Source organism: Thamnophis sirtalis, unplaced genomic scaffold (assembly GCF_051295495.1).
Source record: "Thamnophis sirtalis isolate CommonGarterSnake01/CBP01778 unplaced genomic scaffold, rThaSir2_p1.2 scaffold_1, whole genome shotgun sequence".
Lineage (NCBI taxonomy): Eukaryota > Metazoa > Chordata > Lepidosauria > Squamata > Natricidae > Thamnophis > Thamnophis sirtalis.
In genome coordinates this window covers 13,119,228-13,136,543 of record NW_028261381.1, presented here as the reverse complement: position 1 = coordinate 13,136,543, position 17,316 = coordinate 13,119,228, and the positions used below count along the sequence as shown (strand labels likewise).

The following is a 17,316-nucleotide window of genomic DNA, read 5'->3' as shown; positions in this document are numbered from 1 at the left end:
TCAACCTTGAGCCTGGTGGGATTTGAACTGCCAGCAGTCAGCAGAAATAGTCTGCGGTACTGCATTCTTACCACTATGCCACCATGGCTCTTAGTATCTTAATGTAAGAACATGGATGGTGCCTTGTTGGATTGGACCCTTGATCCATCTAGTCAATTAGTTTGTTCTCATAGTGGCCAACCAATCATACAAGGAAGCCCTCTAGTCCCCCAGCAGATGGCCTCCAATGGCACTCTGGCTCCAATGGAATGTAGTAAGGAGGTTGATTTCCAGGAGGGGGGGGTGTTGTCTTCCAGAGGAGTAAGAAGAAAATCAGTTCAGAGAGAATGAAGAAGCCCCTTTCTAATAGTTCATATGCTTTAGATGAGACAGTATATAGAATAGAATAGAATAGAATAGAATAGAATAGAATAGAATAGAATAGAATAGAATAGAATAGAATTTTATTATTTATATGCCGCCCTTCTCCGGGAGGACTCAAGGCGGCAAACAATTCAAAAGGGGAAAAAGGGGAACATAAAAACAAAATACAGATAATAAAAATAAACAACAGTCACACAACCATACATGTCGAGAGGGGAGGGAACTCATCACCCCCAGGCCTGCCGGCAAAGCCAGGTTTTGACGGCTTTTCGGAAGGCCTGGAGAGAGGTGAGGGTCCGAATCCCTGCGGGGAGTTCATTCCAGAGGGCCGGAGCTGCCACAGAGAAGGCCCTCCCCCGGGTAATAGCCAGATGGCATTGGCTGGTAGATGGCACCCGGAGGAGGCCAACCCTGTGAGATCTAATGGGTCTGTGGGAGGTAATTGGCAGCAGGCGGTCTCTCAAGTACCCAGATCCAATACCATATGCAGTATATGAAATCTGTCAAGCAAACGTTTGTCTATAAGCGTTAAACAATAAAAATTCAGCTTGGGAGATTTACCATGTATTATTCTTGATTTTGAGCTTGACACCTGCTGCCATCAAGAGAGCTAACAGCTATTGATCCTCAGCAGAAGAGATTGAATTATCCTTGTGTATTTAAGATTAAGGTTTATGGCTTTTAGTTTAGTTACATCTCTAACTTATGGAGAAGTATAATGCTGAACAAGATTCAGACACACCAGAGAAAAATTGATTTTGCACATCATGTAAATGCACACATAACTGAATATATAATTTGAGTAAAAATCTTATCTCTGCAACCCTTTGTCTATAACAAAGCCCTGCTGCTGTTCCCAAATTTTGCTCATTGCCACCATTTTGATTAGAATTCTAACAAACACCTCAGTTAATGAACAAATCACTCCTGTAATGTTCTGTGTTTGTTATTGCAATCTTTCTGAAATCTTCTGCAACTTTCTATAGGGGAACCATAAAGGACTTTTTCCAATTGTCAGGCAAAGTTAATCTTCACATACATTAAAAAAATAGTTTCATATCCACTCCATAAACAAACCACATCCATATTGTAACATTTTTGTGGCTATATTACAGCTCACCCTTTTTTCAATATTCTATCATCATTTATTACTTCCTTGGTCACTGACACTTATGGCATAGCATTCATTCCAATTTCACACTGCTACGCACCACATTGTAGTGTTTATATAATGGATATGTACAGTAGATACTCTATTAATAATGAAGACTGCATAGTTTGTTTTGGAAAGTATGCATGTTTGCAGCTTCCTTTACATTTCAAAATGTAAATCTTCTTATTTTGAAACTGAAACACACATGTAGCCTTATTATTAAATATTGCTTTACCCCCATAGCATTCAGTAGATGCTATGATTATGTCACACACATAATGCATATTATTGCATAATAATGCAAATCAAACAATATGCGTAATTTGCATTACAATGAGTTGATCTCACTTTTTCCTTGACCCCCTCCCCAAAGACATAATGACTCTATTATAACTTTTCTACATGACTGTCTTGGTATCTTTTCTATATTCTGGAGTACATTTTTGCCATTTATCTGATTTCTTTTTCTACCCATGTTTGATTATAAACATCATGCTGAAAAAGAATAGTTTAAAATTCAGTTTGTTTGATCAAATGTTTAAAATCAAAGCATCCAATAATTCCTGAGCTCTGGTTGGTATAAATATCCTTACACAAAACCTTATATAACAGAACTAACACCATAATTGGTGCAGGAGATTTCTTTGTGATTCTTTCTTAAACTCACCTGAAGAATTTTCCTGACTTTCTTTAGGTTATGTATCAAAAGGAGATTCTTCTCCTGGGAAACGCGCTCTAAATGCTCATCCAGTTTTAGGAATAAGTTATGCAACAGCATAGCTGCTGTAGACTCATTGCTATATGCAGACTCCCTTCGCAAAAGGAAATAGATAAGAACAAAGTACATATATCAAAAATAGTAATGTTTTCAAAATCATTTGTTCAAGAGAAATATTAGGCTCTAAATGGGAGGCCTACAAATTGGTTATACAGATTCCATTTTTATCTCAAGAAAATATTCTGTATATAATATAAATTATATACAGAATATTATTATAACAATAACATTATAAATTAAAATAAAATTATATAGGCAAATAAAGGATTAAAAGACCTAATAAAATTCTCAGTTTAGTTTTTAAAAAGGTCTCTCTTCAGTTTTAAATTCAGCACATGTGTATTTAAAGATACAATATTTGCATATTTGTACTTATAGTCAGTATGTAAGTATACGTTTACCTTTTCAATTAAATGTTATTGTATGTAGTTCTAAAATTAAAATGGAAAACTAATAAACTATTTATGTAAATTAACATCTAACCATAAATGGGAAAATATTATCAATATACTATCTTCTGTCTCTGTAGATGTGAAGAAAGGACAGAGAATTAATTTCAAATTAATCATTGGAATTAATTAACAATTGCTGATATGTACTATTGAGAATTTTGAATCTGGATACAAAAGTATTTACAAAAAGAATTACCATACACTTCCTCTAAAAAGAATCCTCATGGTGCATATTATAAAACAAAATATTTTATAGTTTGACATGTTTATTTCCATGTATCTTTCAGTATCAAATAAACATAATAGAACGGCATTATTCCAATAATTAAATGGGTTAATATGTTCCCTGAAAGTTGTTTGAAGGTAACAAAATGGCTATAACAATAACAAAAATATACAAAGAGTGAAAACATTAATTCATAAATATATGGTCATATTTCACTATATACTTTCCAAATCATGCTTGATGGAGTAGGCTTACTGAATATGAAATTATGTAAAATTATAGTATTATTAATTCTGTAGGTTTTCAATTATTATCTCTATTGAATGTTTACTGGTTTAATGCTGGTTAAACCTGTACAGCCACAGATTGTGATGCAAAGCAACAATATTTTATTTTTACTTGGATAATAAAATAACAATATTCCCAAGAAGAGGATAGGGTGTTCTGCCCAGGAAGCTATACATCTTGGCAGCTTGAAGATGTGTGGACCTCAGCTCCCAGAATTCCCAACCAGCAAGTTGTTTCAGTTTCAGTTTATTGGTATTTGTATGCCGCCCACTCCCAGAGGACTCTGGGCGGCTTACAGAAACAAGGGAATTAAAAATTAAAATAGAAATAAATCATTTTAAAATTACGCAACATACATACACTTAAAATGGGGCTGGATGCTGATCAACAGCCCCAGGCCTGCCGGAACAGCCAGGTCTTAGTGGCTTTACGGAAGGCCGGAAGAGTAGTGAGGGTCCGGATCTCTACGGGGAAATCGTTCCATAGGGCCAGGGCAGCAACAGAGAAGGCCCTCTCCCGGGGGGTCGCCAACCGACATTGACCCGCCGATGGTACCCGGAGGAGGCCCAATTTGTGTGATCTAATCGGTCTTTGAAAGTTGTGGAATTCTGACAAAGGAATTCTGGAGGTTGAAGTCCACACATCGTCAAGTAGCCAAAGTTGAGAAACACTCAGGGGTGGGATTCTACTGGTTCGGGCAAACCGGTAGCTCCGAAGATCAGCTGTGAGTGAACAGGTTCGCTCCGACCTTCAGGTGGGCCCACCCCTCCGCCCCTGGGCTATACTCACCTATATTTCCTTGTTTTTTAGCCCAGCTGATAGGCGCGGCAGAGTGGATAGCTGCGCCTCAGTTGTTTTCCTGTGGACTGCACACATGTGCATTGCGCGCATCAGGCATATCAGGAGCACGCTCAGCAAACTGGTTGTTAAACCGGTAGGATCCCACCCCTGGAAACACTTGTGTACAACAGTAAATATAATGCGATCTATATCTGCTTATTCAGCAGTCCCCTAATATTCAAGGCAGAAGAGAAAAGGAAAAAAAACATCCAAACTTACCAGTCCTGGCTTTCGAGCCACTGTGCTAAAAGATGTCGAATTTCCATGGGAAAGATGTCATCGTAAATCTGGTCTATTTGCTCTAAAAAACAGGGTTCCAACTGCTGCACTTGATTCCACTGCGACATGCTAAAAAGAAATAGGCTTTTTCAAATATGTTGGGTTGCAATTTCCAGAATGGCTGGCCAGTATGGTTCGCAAAATTGCCAGCTAACAAAAACTCAGAGTGGACTTAAAAGCCATTCTCCTTTTCCAGGCAAATGAAACTTGCTGGTTAGAAATAAATAATATATGAAAGCTTGAAAGGATCTGAGCTTTTTTATATTTTATCCCAGTTTTTTTTTTTTTGTATTAAGGAAGTTATATTGTTGAGTTAACATTGTCTACCACTTTAAGAAACTTATTAATTGCCAAAATAATTTCATACATTGTGCAATTTTGGCACTGTAAATGTTATGGGTATAATTCCTGCTACAGTCTTAAAGATAGTAACAGTCCATTATTCCTGCTTAAAATCTCTACTTTTAATTACTTTATTGTAGTGCATGATGCTTAGAAAGCAGTATCGCAGGCTAATTCTACCGACTGCCAGCAGTTCGATCCTGTCCGGCTTAAGGTTGACTGAGCCTTCCATCATTCCAAGGTCAGCAAAACGAGGACCCAGACTGTTGGGGGCGGTATGTTGACTCCGTAAACCACTTAAGAGAGTGCTGAAAAGCACTATGAAGAGGTATATAAGTCTGTGCTGTTGCTGTTGCTACTTCATCATTCTGCAAACTTTGTTTTATAGAGCCGAGGTGACGCAGTGGTTAGGGTGCAGTACTGCAGGCCACTTCAGCTGACTGTTATCTGCAGTTCAGCGGTTCTAATCTCATCGGTTCAAGGTTGACTCAGCCTTCCATCCTTCCGAGGTGGGTGAAATGATGAGCCAGACTGTGGGGGCGATATGCTGACTTTGTAAACCGCTTAGAGAGGGCTGAAAGCCCTATGAAGCGGTATATAAGTCTAACTGCTATTGCTATATCTGTGTGTATTATTCAAATATTTCAAAACTCGGTGCAGGCTGGGAGCTATGCTTTCATTGTCATGAAGAAAAAAACAGCAGTATACAATTCCTGAAGCATCAACAGTAGAAAAATAGAGAAGATTGCAAAAAATGTTTCTGAAGCACACCCTGGAGTTCTGTTGCTGAAACCCCATATTTAGGATTGAAAAACAATACTTGTTACTAGTCAGAATATTAACAAAATCCAGCTGACATTGTTTATTATCCTTGTATTTTGGTTCATCAACCTTATTCTGTACACAATAGCTGTCAATTAATTCCCCTCCCCCCCCCCCGCCGCCTTGCCTACAGTGAGAATTACAGTTTAATCCATCATGGACTACAGTTTAGTCCATCACTCTCTCTCAACACAACACAATGTCACAGGATTGTCATTGTGGGCAAAAAATAGGAGGCAGGAACACTAGGTATGCACACTGTCTGGGTGTCACAAAAAATAAAGATGAATACATTTGTTAGGGAATAAAATCCTAAACAAATAAATTAACCATGTCACACGTTTAATTATGACAGGCAGCCATGTACATTTTCTAAATGAATGGATTTCCATTACAGTGTATGCCTCCCCCTGTCCCTCAGCTGTTCTTGGCCTTTTTTACACAAAAAATTCCACATGTAAATACAGTCTGGTTGAACAGATGCCAAGCATACAATAGGATTCGGGTTTAGGAGGGAGATTTGCATGGGACATTCAATGAAATTTGGTGAAACAATGACCTGGCAGTGAAAAAGTGATTCTCTCCCCACTTTTCTCCTGCCACAATGAGCCCTGGGTGTCAAATCATTCCGGTACCCACTGGCCAACTTAGGAACAGGAGGGGAAATAAAGTAGCTGGATGATCTGACGTCTCCGGATCACCAGAATGTGGCACTGACTGGATGATTGGTGAAGTATATCAGATTTCATGCTCAGGAAAACCGCCATGACTTGTTCCCTGCTTAAAGGTAAAATCACTCCATTAACAATGGAACAGCTGGACAGATCATAACCCGCAACACACCAGCAACCAGATGACTGATGAGGTCTGTCAGTCTATCTCCATGGTCAAAACTGTGTTGGGAAAAGAGGGGAAATGCTACTTTAAAACTGGAACAGCAAAGGGTGGTTTTAAGCCTCCTCTGGTATTGGCTAGGGGTGACACGAAGGCAACATTGTGAGGACATGGCATGAAAAAAGAGATCGTGCTGTGATTAGATGCAGCTGAGGAAAAACCCACTCTTTTTGATTCCCAACTAAAGGGATGTTAAGGATGACTGAGACGGGTTTTCCCAAGATGACTTAAAATAACATGATAATGATTTAAATGGCAGGTTGGCACAGCACATAACTGCTGTTCAAATGCCTTGGGTCAAAAACGTTCATTGTCTATAATGCAATTACCCACAGTTTGAGTTTCTCCTGTTAATCAATCGGATGCCAATGCAGCTTTTTCAAACAGAAGATTGATATGCTCCCTGTGCCCTAGATTTGGGAGTTTTCAAATATTCTTCAAAGTCAGCTTTATGTACAGAACATTGAAGTAATTCAGGTATGCTGTAATTGAAACATAATTTGAGCTGAGAAGCCACGAAGTATGTAAGAACTGTATCTGTAAGTGGAATCCCAAAGGTGCTTTTTCAAGAGGCCACTGGACAATAGGAATCGGATTTACAGCGGGAGGAGGGAGATTTGCATGGGGCATTCAATGAAATTTGGTGATACAGTGACCAATGGTTTTTCTTTGAAGACTTTTCACTTCTCACCCAAGAAGCTTCTTCAGCGCTGGATGAGATGTGAAATGTCTTCAAAGAAAAACCAGAAAGTCTAGTTGCCTCTTGAAAAAGCACCTTTGGGATAACCATCACCTGGATGACTGAGAATCTAAACTATAGACTATAAGTGGAATTTTTGAGAGTGAATGGAATACTACAATAAAGGATTTGTTCAAACAACAGTTTTATTCCAGATTCTATCATGCAGGAACCACCTCTTCCTGCAATGAGATTCTACTTGGTTTGTCCATTATTAGGTACTCTCATTAAATAGGATGAGCAAGAGTCAAACACACATGTATTTGACATCTTATCTCCAAAACCACTCAAGCTGCACATGCTAAAATTCATCCAGTTTAAGTGGACAAGCAAGAGTTAAATGTATACCTCTTAATATTCTAATAGTAGCATCCAAATCAAAATGGAAATGCAGATTTTAGAAACTGGTCATAACAAGATGCTAAGCACAGACCTGTACTACTAGCTTGCATGGAATAATCGCTGTGGTAACCCTGTGGTAAAGACATAAACTTTTTACCATTTCACTGAACAGACTCGAATATCAATTTGATTATATTTCTCCCAACTTTTTCAACTCTATGACTCTAGCCATCTTACTTCCTAACTTTGACTAAGGTTTCAATAGAACAAATGGCACAGAAGACATTTCCAAAAGTCATTAGAAAGGCATTTTGGATGGATTAGCCTCCCAGAGTAGACCATCTTGCCTCTGAAAACACCACAAAGCCTAAACGAAAAACACGTATCAACGGGTAATATAGAGTTGTTCCTAATTTTATCTTAATTGTTTTTCTTCCGGAGGAAGAACTCGTAGACTGAATATAGCTTTGTGAAAAGTAGAGCCAATGACTTCAATAAAGATTGAAAATAGGATGTGGAAAGAAGATACCATCAGACAGTCGCTGTTATTAATATGGAACAAAATTAAACACGACCACTACACCAAAATACCCATTTGGCTATCTACGATGGAAGCATACATACATCCAAATTTAATTAATATGGAAAATATAGTTACATATAAAGAGTTATTGAACAGACATGGGGAGATTAAAACTAGACTAGAATTGACATCACAAGGGGTACAAGTAGAATGGTGGTCTTATTTACAGATACAGTCAAGGTTTGCACAGGATAGGAAGAAGGAAGGTATTGCCAAAGACTACACAACATTACATAAACTTTTGATACAGACAGAAAGCAGGCTGATTAAAGTGTTGTATAGATTTTTGTTGGAATACAAGCTAGAGGAGGAGTATGTCAAAGAAACGATGGTTGCCTGGGCAAAAAATTTCGGTTACAATGTGGAATTGGCTAAGTGGGAAAAACTTTGGATACTTAATCAGAAACTAACAATGGCTACAGCGTATAAAGAAAACCTTTATAAGATGTTCTACAGATGGCATCGCCCTCCAGCACGGCTCTCCAAAATGTTTAAAAATCTGGACCCAAATTGTTGGAAATGTAAAAAAACACCAGGCACTTTTTATCATATGTGGTGGATGTGCAATGAGGCAAAAAATTATTGGAAAATGATTCAATCATGGTTAGAACAAATGGTGGGAGACCAAATTTTGTTTAAACCGGACATTTTTCTCCTAGGTATAATACCAGTGGGGTTTAAGAAAGATACACTTTATTTAATTATTCATGTACTAACTGCGGCGCGCATAACTTATGCACAATATTGGGGGGGGGGGAATACACCATCAGAGCTAGATATAATCAGAAAAGTGTTGGCCTGTGCCGAAGCAGATAGGCTCACTCTTGAACTTAAAAATAAAGGGGAATCAGAATATTTTGAAGTCTGGAACAGATTTTATGACTGGTATAAAGACAAGGTGACAAGACTGGAACAAACTGTATATACTGTGATTGGACAGAAGGATTGATAATGTATTAAGTAGGCCAATTGTCAATAGTTGTGACTAGCTGTATATAATGTGAATGTATAGTCACTCCGACTTTGCGCTACTGCATTGTTTTAAATGTAAAAATAAATATATATTGGGGGTAAAAAAAGAAAGAAGATACAATTTGTTGTATTCTAAAAGGAAATGATAAGTTACTAAAATTGTCTATACTTGTGGTGATGAAGGTTGGAAGTCACTTCTTTATATATATTTTTCTGTTTCTTTACTATATTTTTATTTTGTTTTCTCTTTTTAGTTGTGTCTAAATTTTGTGAAAGTTTCCTATCCCTTGCAGCAGTATGCTTTTCCTCACAAATTGTAAGACTTGGGACAATTCTCCAATCACTCCAGCAAGATTTTGGGAAAGACATAGCTGCAAGGGATAGAAAACTTTCACAAAATTCCTATTAAATGCATGTTTATATTTGACACGCAAATTCTGCAGTTTATTTTAGGTCTGTTAATTTAGGTAATTTGATTCTTATTGATACTTGTATTGGATAGGGCAACATAATCCACTGCAGTATTTGATGGCCTGTCAATTTGCTGACAGAATCATTGTGAAAATTATATGGATTAACATAGTAGGGCTGTAGTAATTCATTGTGATTACACGTTCATTGTCTCATTACAAATGCATTGTGATTACAAATCTCATGGACCAGTCAGGAGTTTAAAATGAAAAAGTTGCTTTAAGCTCAATATTTTAATATAAGTACTTATAGAAACTCTAGATGATTCTGTATCATCTTTGACTGACACATACACACACACACAATCTAGAAAGAATAATATTGAACTCCGAAAAGAACTACAGTATTGTTTTATCTGTAAGAAATTATGTACAAAACATTAGCCAAACAGTAAAAAAGCAATTATGAATACATTTACTTTCTGTAACCCACTAAAAACTACATATACTACTATGCATAAAATCACATACAATATTTGATATGTCCAGTGGAAAAGTAAATCATTCTATTCAGAAATAAACTCTACAAAAGTCAGTGGGATTTAATCCCAGAGGAACACACAGAGCATTAAGAGTCTTATTTTTGTTTATTACAGTATATAGTTAATATGCTTGTTTGTTTTACTCTGCACAGTACAATTGCATTGCAAGGAGAAGCTTGATGTTTTTTCTAAATAAATAATTTCAATTATGGCATAATCTATAGTGAACCAAGCCATTCACAAAAACATTTGTGATTGTAATTCTGTGAGGAAGTGCAACTCTATTAAATTATGCACTCAAATGGTTTTTGCCTAGGTTAGGAGATAATCTTGCAATTTTTAAAAGTACCATGACTCCATCAATTACCATCAGTCAAAACATGACATCTCATGAAAGAAAGTAGCAGAACTCAACAATCTTTGACCACATTAACAAAATCATTGCATTACAATCAGCATTTATGTGTGCGTCTATGCATATATGCCTTCTAGTCATCTTTTAAAAAAATTCTAAAGTCATATTTTGACTGAGTGACTGTCTGGATTAATCCCTACAGTTCTTTTGGCAAGATCTGCAGAAGTGGCTTGTCATTACGTCCTTCTATGGACCAAACTGGACCAAATTCACAGATCTGGCTTTGCGCCGAAGGAAGGCAAGACTAGAACTCACCATCTCCTGGTTGGTGCCTTAACCATTACACCAACCTGGCTCTTACTGCATCAAAATCATTACAGTCTAGCAATTTCATGTACTCTACACTAGTTAGACCACACTTAAAATATTGCTTCCAGTACTGGGTCCACAGATTAAAAGGAATTTAAAGAAATGGGAGTAGATTCAAATGAGACATAGCAAAAAGTTAAGAGGCTTGAAAACAAAGTTCTATACAGCACAGAGAGCTACAGGTTTAGTTTGTAAAAGGAAAAAGATGATAGGAGATATGAAAGGAGTTTATAAGTATTTAAAGGGCTGTTATTCCTGTGAAAAGCAGGGGGAACCTGTTCTCTTTTGTAAGCAGTACAGAGTCCAATGAATTGAAATTAAATGAAATAATTATTTCATTTATTCATTCAACATTAATTAAATTAACTAAAAATATTAATTAAGTATTAATTAAATGAAATAAATGAAAAAGAAGACTGAAGATTGGGAGAAACTTCTTGATAGGAAGAGCTGTTCAGCAATGGGTCCAGAATAGTGCTTACTGAAAGTCTATGGAGACTCTCAGTCATGGTTATCCCAAAGGTGCTTTTTTCAAGAGGCAACTGGACTTTCTGGTTTTTTCTTTGAAGGTGTTTCGCTTCTTATCCAAGAAGTTTCTCCAGTTCTGGATGAGAAGTGAAACATCTTCAAAGAAAAACCAGAAATCCAGTTGCCTCTTGAAAAAAAGCACCTTTGGGACCTCTCTTACTGAAAATTTTAGAAAAAAGACTACAGTAGATAGCCCTGTTAAGGATATGATTTAATGGATTCCTGCATTTAGCTGAGGTCCAACCTTAGCTAAATGCCGGAATCCATTAAATCATCCTCTTAACAGGTCTTAAACCCATAACCCATAAGATCCTTCCAATTCAGGCCCACTGCCCTTCTATCCTCTAATGGTATCACGCTAGATCTGGCAACTCTTAGCCTTAGCATGAGCTAAGCTCATCCTCAAACCCCCATAACTTTAACCTTAAAACTGTCTAGCGTGGACCTCACCCCTTTCCTAAGAAGTCTGTAAGGAGGCATGCATAAAGGCACCAACATGCCTCCATCCCTGTCCAATTGTCCCCATTTATTTGTACCAATTTCCTGTATTCATGTCTATGAATATACTTATACCTGTTATCTCATACATGTTTGACAAACTAAATTAAATTAAAGATAGATAGATAGATAGATAGATAGATAGATAGATAGATAGATAGATAGAAAGATAGATAGAAAGATGGATGGATAGATAGATAGATAGATAGATAGATGGATAGAAAGAAAGAAAGAAAGAAAGAAAGAAAGAAAGAAAGAAAGAAGGATGAATGGATGGATAGATAGATGGATAGATAGAAAGAAAGATAGATAGATAGATAGAAAGAAAGATAGATAGATAGAAAGATAGATAGATAGATAGAAAGATAGATAGATAGAAAGATAGATGGATAGATAGAAAGATAGATGGATAGATAGAAAGAAAGAAAGGTAGAAAGATAGATAGATAGATAGATAGATAGATAGAAAGATAGATAGAAAGAAAGATAGATAGAAAGATAGATAGATAGATAGATAGATAGATAGAAAGATAGATGGATAGATAGAAAGAAAGAAAGATAGAAAGAAAGAAAGATAGATAGATAGATAGATAGATAGATAGATAGATAGAAAGATAGATAGATAGATAGATAGATAAATAGAAAGAAAGATAGATAGATAAATAGAAAGGTAGATAGATAGATAGATGGATAGATAGAAAGAAAGAAAGAAAGATAGAAAGAAAGATAGATAGATAGATAAATAGAAAGATAGATAGATAGATAGATAGATAGATAGATAGATAGATAGATAGATAGATAGATAGATAGATAGATAGATAGATAGATAGAGCAAGCTAACTATAGATGGTGGGAGATCTAAAAATCGCCAGAAGTCTTACCAACTGTCCCTACGAGTTATTCCCAAGAAGCACCCCCAATTTATCTAAAAAACAAACGTGGTATAATTATTTCTTAACAACCACGTCTAGGATTGCGCCACGAACTCTCCTTTCGCTGGTTTTAGAAAACGGGAGATGAAAAACGGTCCACGGCAGAATAAATTATCTGGCGGAATATTAAAGCCCCGTCTCGGCCAGAAGGCGGATTTTACTGTGTGGGTTTTTGCAGTGCTCCGAACTAGGGGAAAAACCGAACGTGCGCCGGTTCCTTCCAGCCGTGCGCTTCGGTTTGGCTTCCATCCCGAGATGCCGCTTCTGCTAATGCCAGATCTCACACACACATACGCACACGAGCGCGCGCGCGCCTCCCCTGCTTTACCTGGGAATTCGCTCGGCTGCACCGACTGCGCCAGGTTGCGCGCTCCCCAAGGGATGGGTAGAAAGCCCTCCGGTCCGCGCTCTTCCCGGTCCCCCCCGCTTTGGCTCCTTTGCGGCTGCTCCCAGGTGCGAAGCGACGCCACCCCGCAGATACTTCGGGTGCCTCCTTGAAAGTGGGCGCGCGCGCGCTCTCTCTCTCGATTCGGGGAACTTTCCTGCGGGCAACGTCACCCGGGGAGAAAGCGTGAGGGAAGGAAGGGGCGGAGGAGAACGCGCGAGGGGGTAGAAAAGAGGGGAGTTCCCCCCCCTCTTTCCTCGGGCCTTGCCCTTTGCCGAAGTCTCCGCTGCCTCGCAGCGTTACTTCCGCTGGAGTTTCTGGGGTTCTTCCCCCTCCCTCCTTCCCTTGCCTCGCTTTCTCCGCGCGTCTTCACGCACGCTCGGCGCCTGGGTGTCTTCGAAGCTACAACGCGCCCAGCAGATTTGACTGACCTAAACTGACCTAGGAGAAAGGCCCATTGCCGTTCAAAGCTTGCTCCTCCGTTCCCCAAGTTATCCCCTCGTGCAAATTGCTAAAAGAGGTGCGAAGTGTTTCTTTGGGTTCAAGTGCGCTGTGAAAATTGTAGCTCACCGCAGTGAGAAGTCCTCCCCTCCCCGGGGTGATAGAGACCTGTTGTGGCTACAGAGTGAGGGGAAAATATTCGGCTGATAACCTAAAGGAAACTGTCAAGACAAGCAGGAAACCAAATGATAAAAAGCCCTTTCCCTGCCTAGCCAGAATAGCTTAATGGACTGAACTTTCTGGACTTTCTGGACTTGAGAGACCGCCTTCTGCCGATTACCTCCCTCCGACCGATAAGATCGCACAGACTGGGCCTCCTCCGAATTCCATCCGCCAGTCAATGTCGACTGGCGACTACACGAAGGAGAGCCTTTTCTGTTGCAGCTCCAACCCTGTGGAACGATCTCCCCGTCGAGATACGCACCCTCACCACCGTCCAGGCCTTCCGCGCAGCCCTCAAGACCTGGCTATCCCAACAGGCCTGGGGATAAGCCTCTAATTTGCCCCACCCGAGTGTTGAATGTTGAATGCAAGTTGTGTTTTTATTATTTTATTTTGCTCACATATTGTTTATTTTGAATTGCACCCCCTCCCTAATGATTGTAAGCCGCCCTGAGTCCCCTCAGGGAAAAGGGCGGCCTATAAATCCTAATAAAATACTAAAAAAATACTAAATACCACATGTAAAGTACAGGTAGGTAGTCCTTGGCTTACAACCAAATTGAGCCCAGAATCTCTGTTGTTAAGTGAGACATTGGTCAAGTGAGTTTTGCCCCCATTTTACCACTTTTCTTGCCACAGCTGTTAAGTGAATCACTGCAGTTGATAGCTTAGTAACCGGGTTGTTAAGTGAATATGGTTTCCCCGTTGACTTTGCTCGTTAGAAGGTCGCAAAAAGCGAGAATAGAATAGAATAGAATAGCTTTATTGTTATTTTGAATATATATTAATTGGCATACATTAAAATGAAATTTCACCGCATACAAGAATCACCACCACCTCCAATATACACTACATAACCATGACAGAATAAACAAACAAGCAAACAAACAAACAAATAAATAAATACAAATAAATACAGATATCCTGGGCACTGCAACTGTTGTCCGTTGCCAAGCATCTGAATTTTGATCACAGAATCATGGGGATGCTGCAAAGGTTGTAACTCTGAAAAACGGTCATGATTGACATTTTTCAGGGCTGTTGTAACTTTGAATGGTCACTAAATGAACTGTTGTAAGTTGACTGCCTGCACAAGATGTTGGTATGTCAAGACTTCATCAGCAAACTCTCTGTCACAGCATATCACAGCATATAAGAGCCAAGGTGACGCAGTGGTTAAATGCAGCACTGCAGGCTACTGCTAGATCAGCAGGTCAGCGGTTCAAATCTCACCGGCTCAGGGTTGACTCAGCCTTCCATCCTTCCGAGGTGGGTAAAATGAGGACCCAGATTGTTGGGGGCAATATGCTGACTCTCTGTAAACCGCTTAGAGAGGCCTGAAAGGCCTATGAAGCGGTATATAAGTCTACTGCTATTGCTATTGCTATTGCTATATTGCTATATCTGCAGCCTAAGATTAACCCCCTGTAACAGGGCCGGATTTAGATGAAAAGAGGCCCTAGGCTATTCCACTTATGAGGCCCTTTCACCTCCCATTTTTAAGTTTGTAAATTACATGAGAGACAATAAAATACATCATTACTGTGATATATATCAATATATATCAATATATATATCGCTGGCCTCCCGACGGAGGGCGGCTCTGCTCTGCGGCAAAGGCAGCGAGGCCAGCCGCCTCCCCTGCTGCGCTCAGCTGCCCGGCTCGGCACCCTCGCCCTCACCTGCCTGGCCGCTGGTGGGCTCCGCGTCGACGGGGCGGCTACTGGGAGCGGCCGCACCTCTCGCCCGACCACCGGTGCCGGGAACACGGGCAGGCTCCCCAACTGCCGCGGCGCTGGAACGATCTTAACCAATACATTTTTATGTTTGTTTATTAGTCATATGCGTAGAATTTCTCCTTATTTTCGGTTCAGTGTTTTAGTGTTCACTGTTTTTAGAATAGTGTAATTTTAATTTTGCAAACAATTTGAATGTAGGCCCCTCTTGATCTTGAGGCCCCTAGGCTGAAGCCTAGTTAGCCTATAGGAAAATCGGGCACTGCAAGCATCTGAATTTTGATCACAGAATCATGGGGATGCTGCAAAGGTTGTAACTCTGAACAACGGTCATGATTGACATTTTTCAGGGCCGTTGTAACTTTGAATGGTCACTAAATGAACTGTTGTAAGTTGACTGCCTGCACAAGATGTTGGTATGTGAAGACTTCATCAGCAAACTCTTGTGTCACAGCATATCTGCAGCCTAAGATTAACTCCCTGCAACTACATGGTAGGACTGTCTCTGGAAGAACAGTGCTTAAAGTTTTCATTCCCTATTTTGCCACATTCCTGGGCTCAAAAGCAGAATGTGTGTTCCCTACAGATAGTCCCCAACTTACAACTACAATTGAGCCCAAAATTTGCACTGCCGAGCAAGACAGTTGTTAAGTGAGTTTTGCCCCTTTTATGAACTTTCTGGCCACAGTTGTTAAGTGAATCACTGCAGTTGTGAAGTTAGTAACATGCTAAGTCAGTGTTTCTCAACCTTGGCAACTTGAAGATGTCCGGACTTCAACTCCCAGAATTCCCCAGCCAGCATTCGCTGGCTGGGGAATTCTGGGAGTTGAAGTCCCAGACATCTTCAAGTTGCCAAGGTTGAGAAACACTGTGCTAAGTGAATCTGTTTTCCCCATTGGCTTTGTATAAATACGTACCAGTTGCCAAGCGCCCAAATTTTGTTCACGTAACTATGAGGATGTTGCAATGGTCATGTGAAAAATGGTCATAAGTCACTTTTTTCAGTGCCGTTGTACAGTCAGTAAATGAATATTTATAAATCAAGGACTACTTACTATATAACTATGTGGCTCTGGGCAATTTTGAGAGGAAAAATGAAATAACTATAACTCTTAGTCTTTTACTCAAGTTGATATTCAATACAGATTCTCGTAGAATTCATTTTTGGTACACTATGTTGTAGCCAAGAGGCATTAAGCTACATTGCATAATACGTAGCACATACCACTATAAGAGACCTGGCTACTTTCCTTCTATATTTTGCTTTGATATATTCCATGATAACACAATTCATCACAACTATTTTGTGAGAGACCGCCTCCTGCCAATTACCTCCTCGTGACCTATCAGATCACACAGATTAGGCCTCCTCCGAGTTCCATCCACCAGTCAGTGTCGACTGGCAACCACGCGGAGGAGAGCCTTTTCAGTAGTAGCTCCGACCCTTTGGAACAATCTCCCCGTGGAGATTCGTACCCTCACCACCCTCCAGACCTTCCGCACAGCCCTCAAGATCTGGCTATCCCGTCAGGCCTGGGGTTAAAGATTGTAATTTGTCCCCACCCGAATGATGAATGTTGTTTCTATTTTTAATTATGTACTGTTCTTATATGTCACTGTCTGTATTCCCTTCCCTACAAGTTGTAAGCCGCCCTGAGTCCCATCAGGGAAAAGGGCAGCCTATAAATAAACTTACAATTACAATTACAATTACTATTTTGACATTTTGTGGCAATATGTTCTTTTAAAAATAATTTAGAAGTTTTATGATTAATCATGAACAGGGTCTCTTATGTTTTAATGTAGGAACACAAAAATGGGTTTTG

At 39.4% G+C, this 17,316-nt stretch overlaps 1 protein-coding gene across 1 annotated transcript in view; it reads right to left on the bottom strand.

The window, feature by feature from the left end:
- STAT4 (signal transducer and activator of transcription 4) overlaps positions 1-13,301 on the bottom strand; it is a 49,309-nt gene extending 36,008 nt beyond the window's left edge. Inside the window, exons 1-3 of the mRNA XM_087707774.1 lie at positions 13,035-13,301; positions 4,320-4,448; positions 2,184-2,328 (exon numbers count right to left, since the gene is read on the bottom strand). Coding sequence (XP_087563900.1) covers positions 2,184-2,328; positions 4,320-4,447 — 273 coding nt within the window. The 5' untranslated portion in view covers position 4,448; positions 13,035-13,301. The remainder of the gene's footprint in view (positions 1-2,183; positions 2,329-4,319; positions 4,449-13,034) is intronic.
- Positions 13,302-17,316: the final 4,015 nt, after the last annotated feature.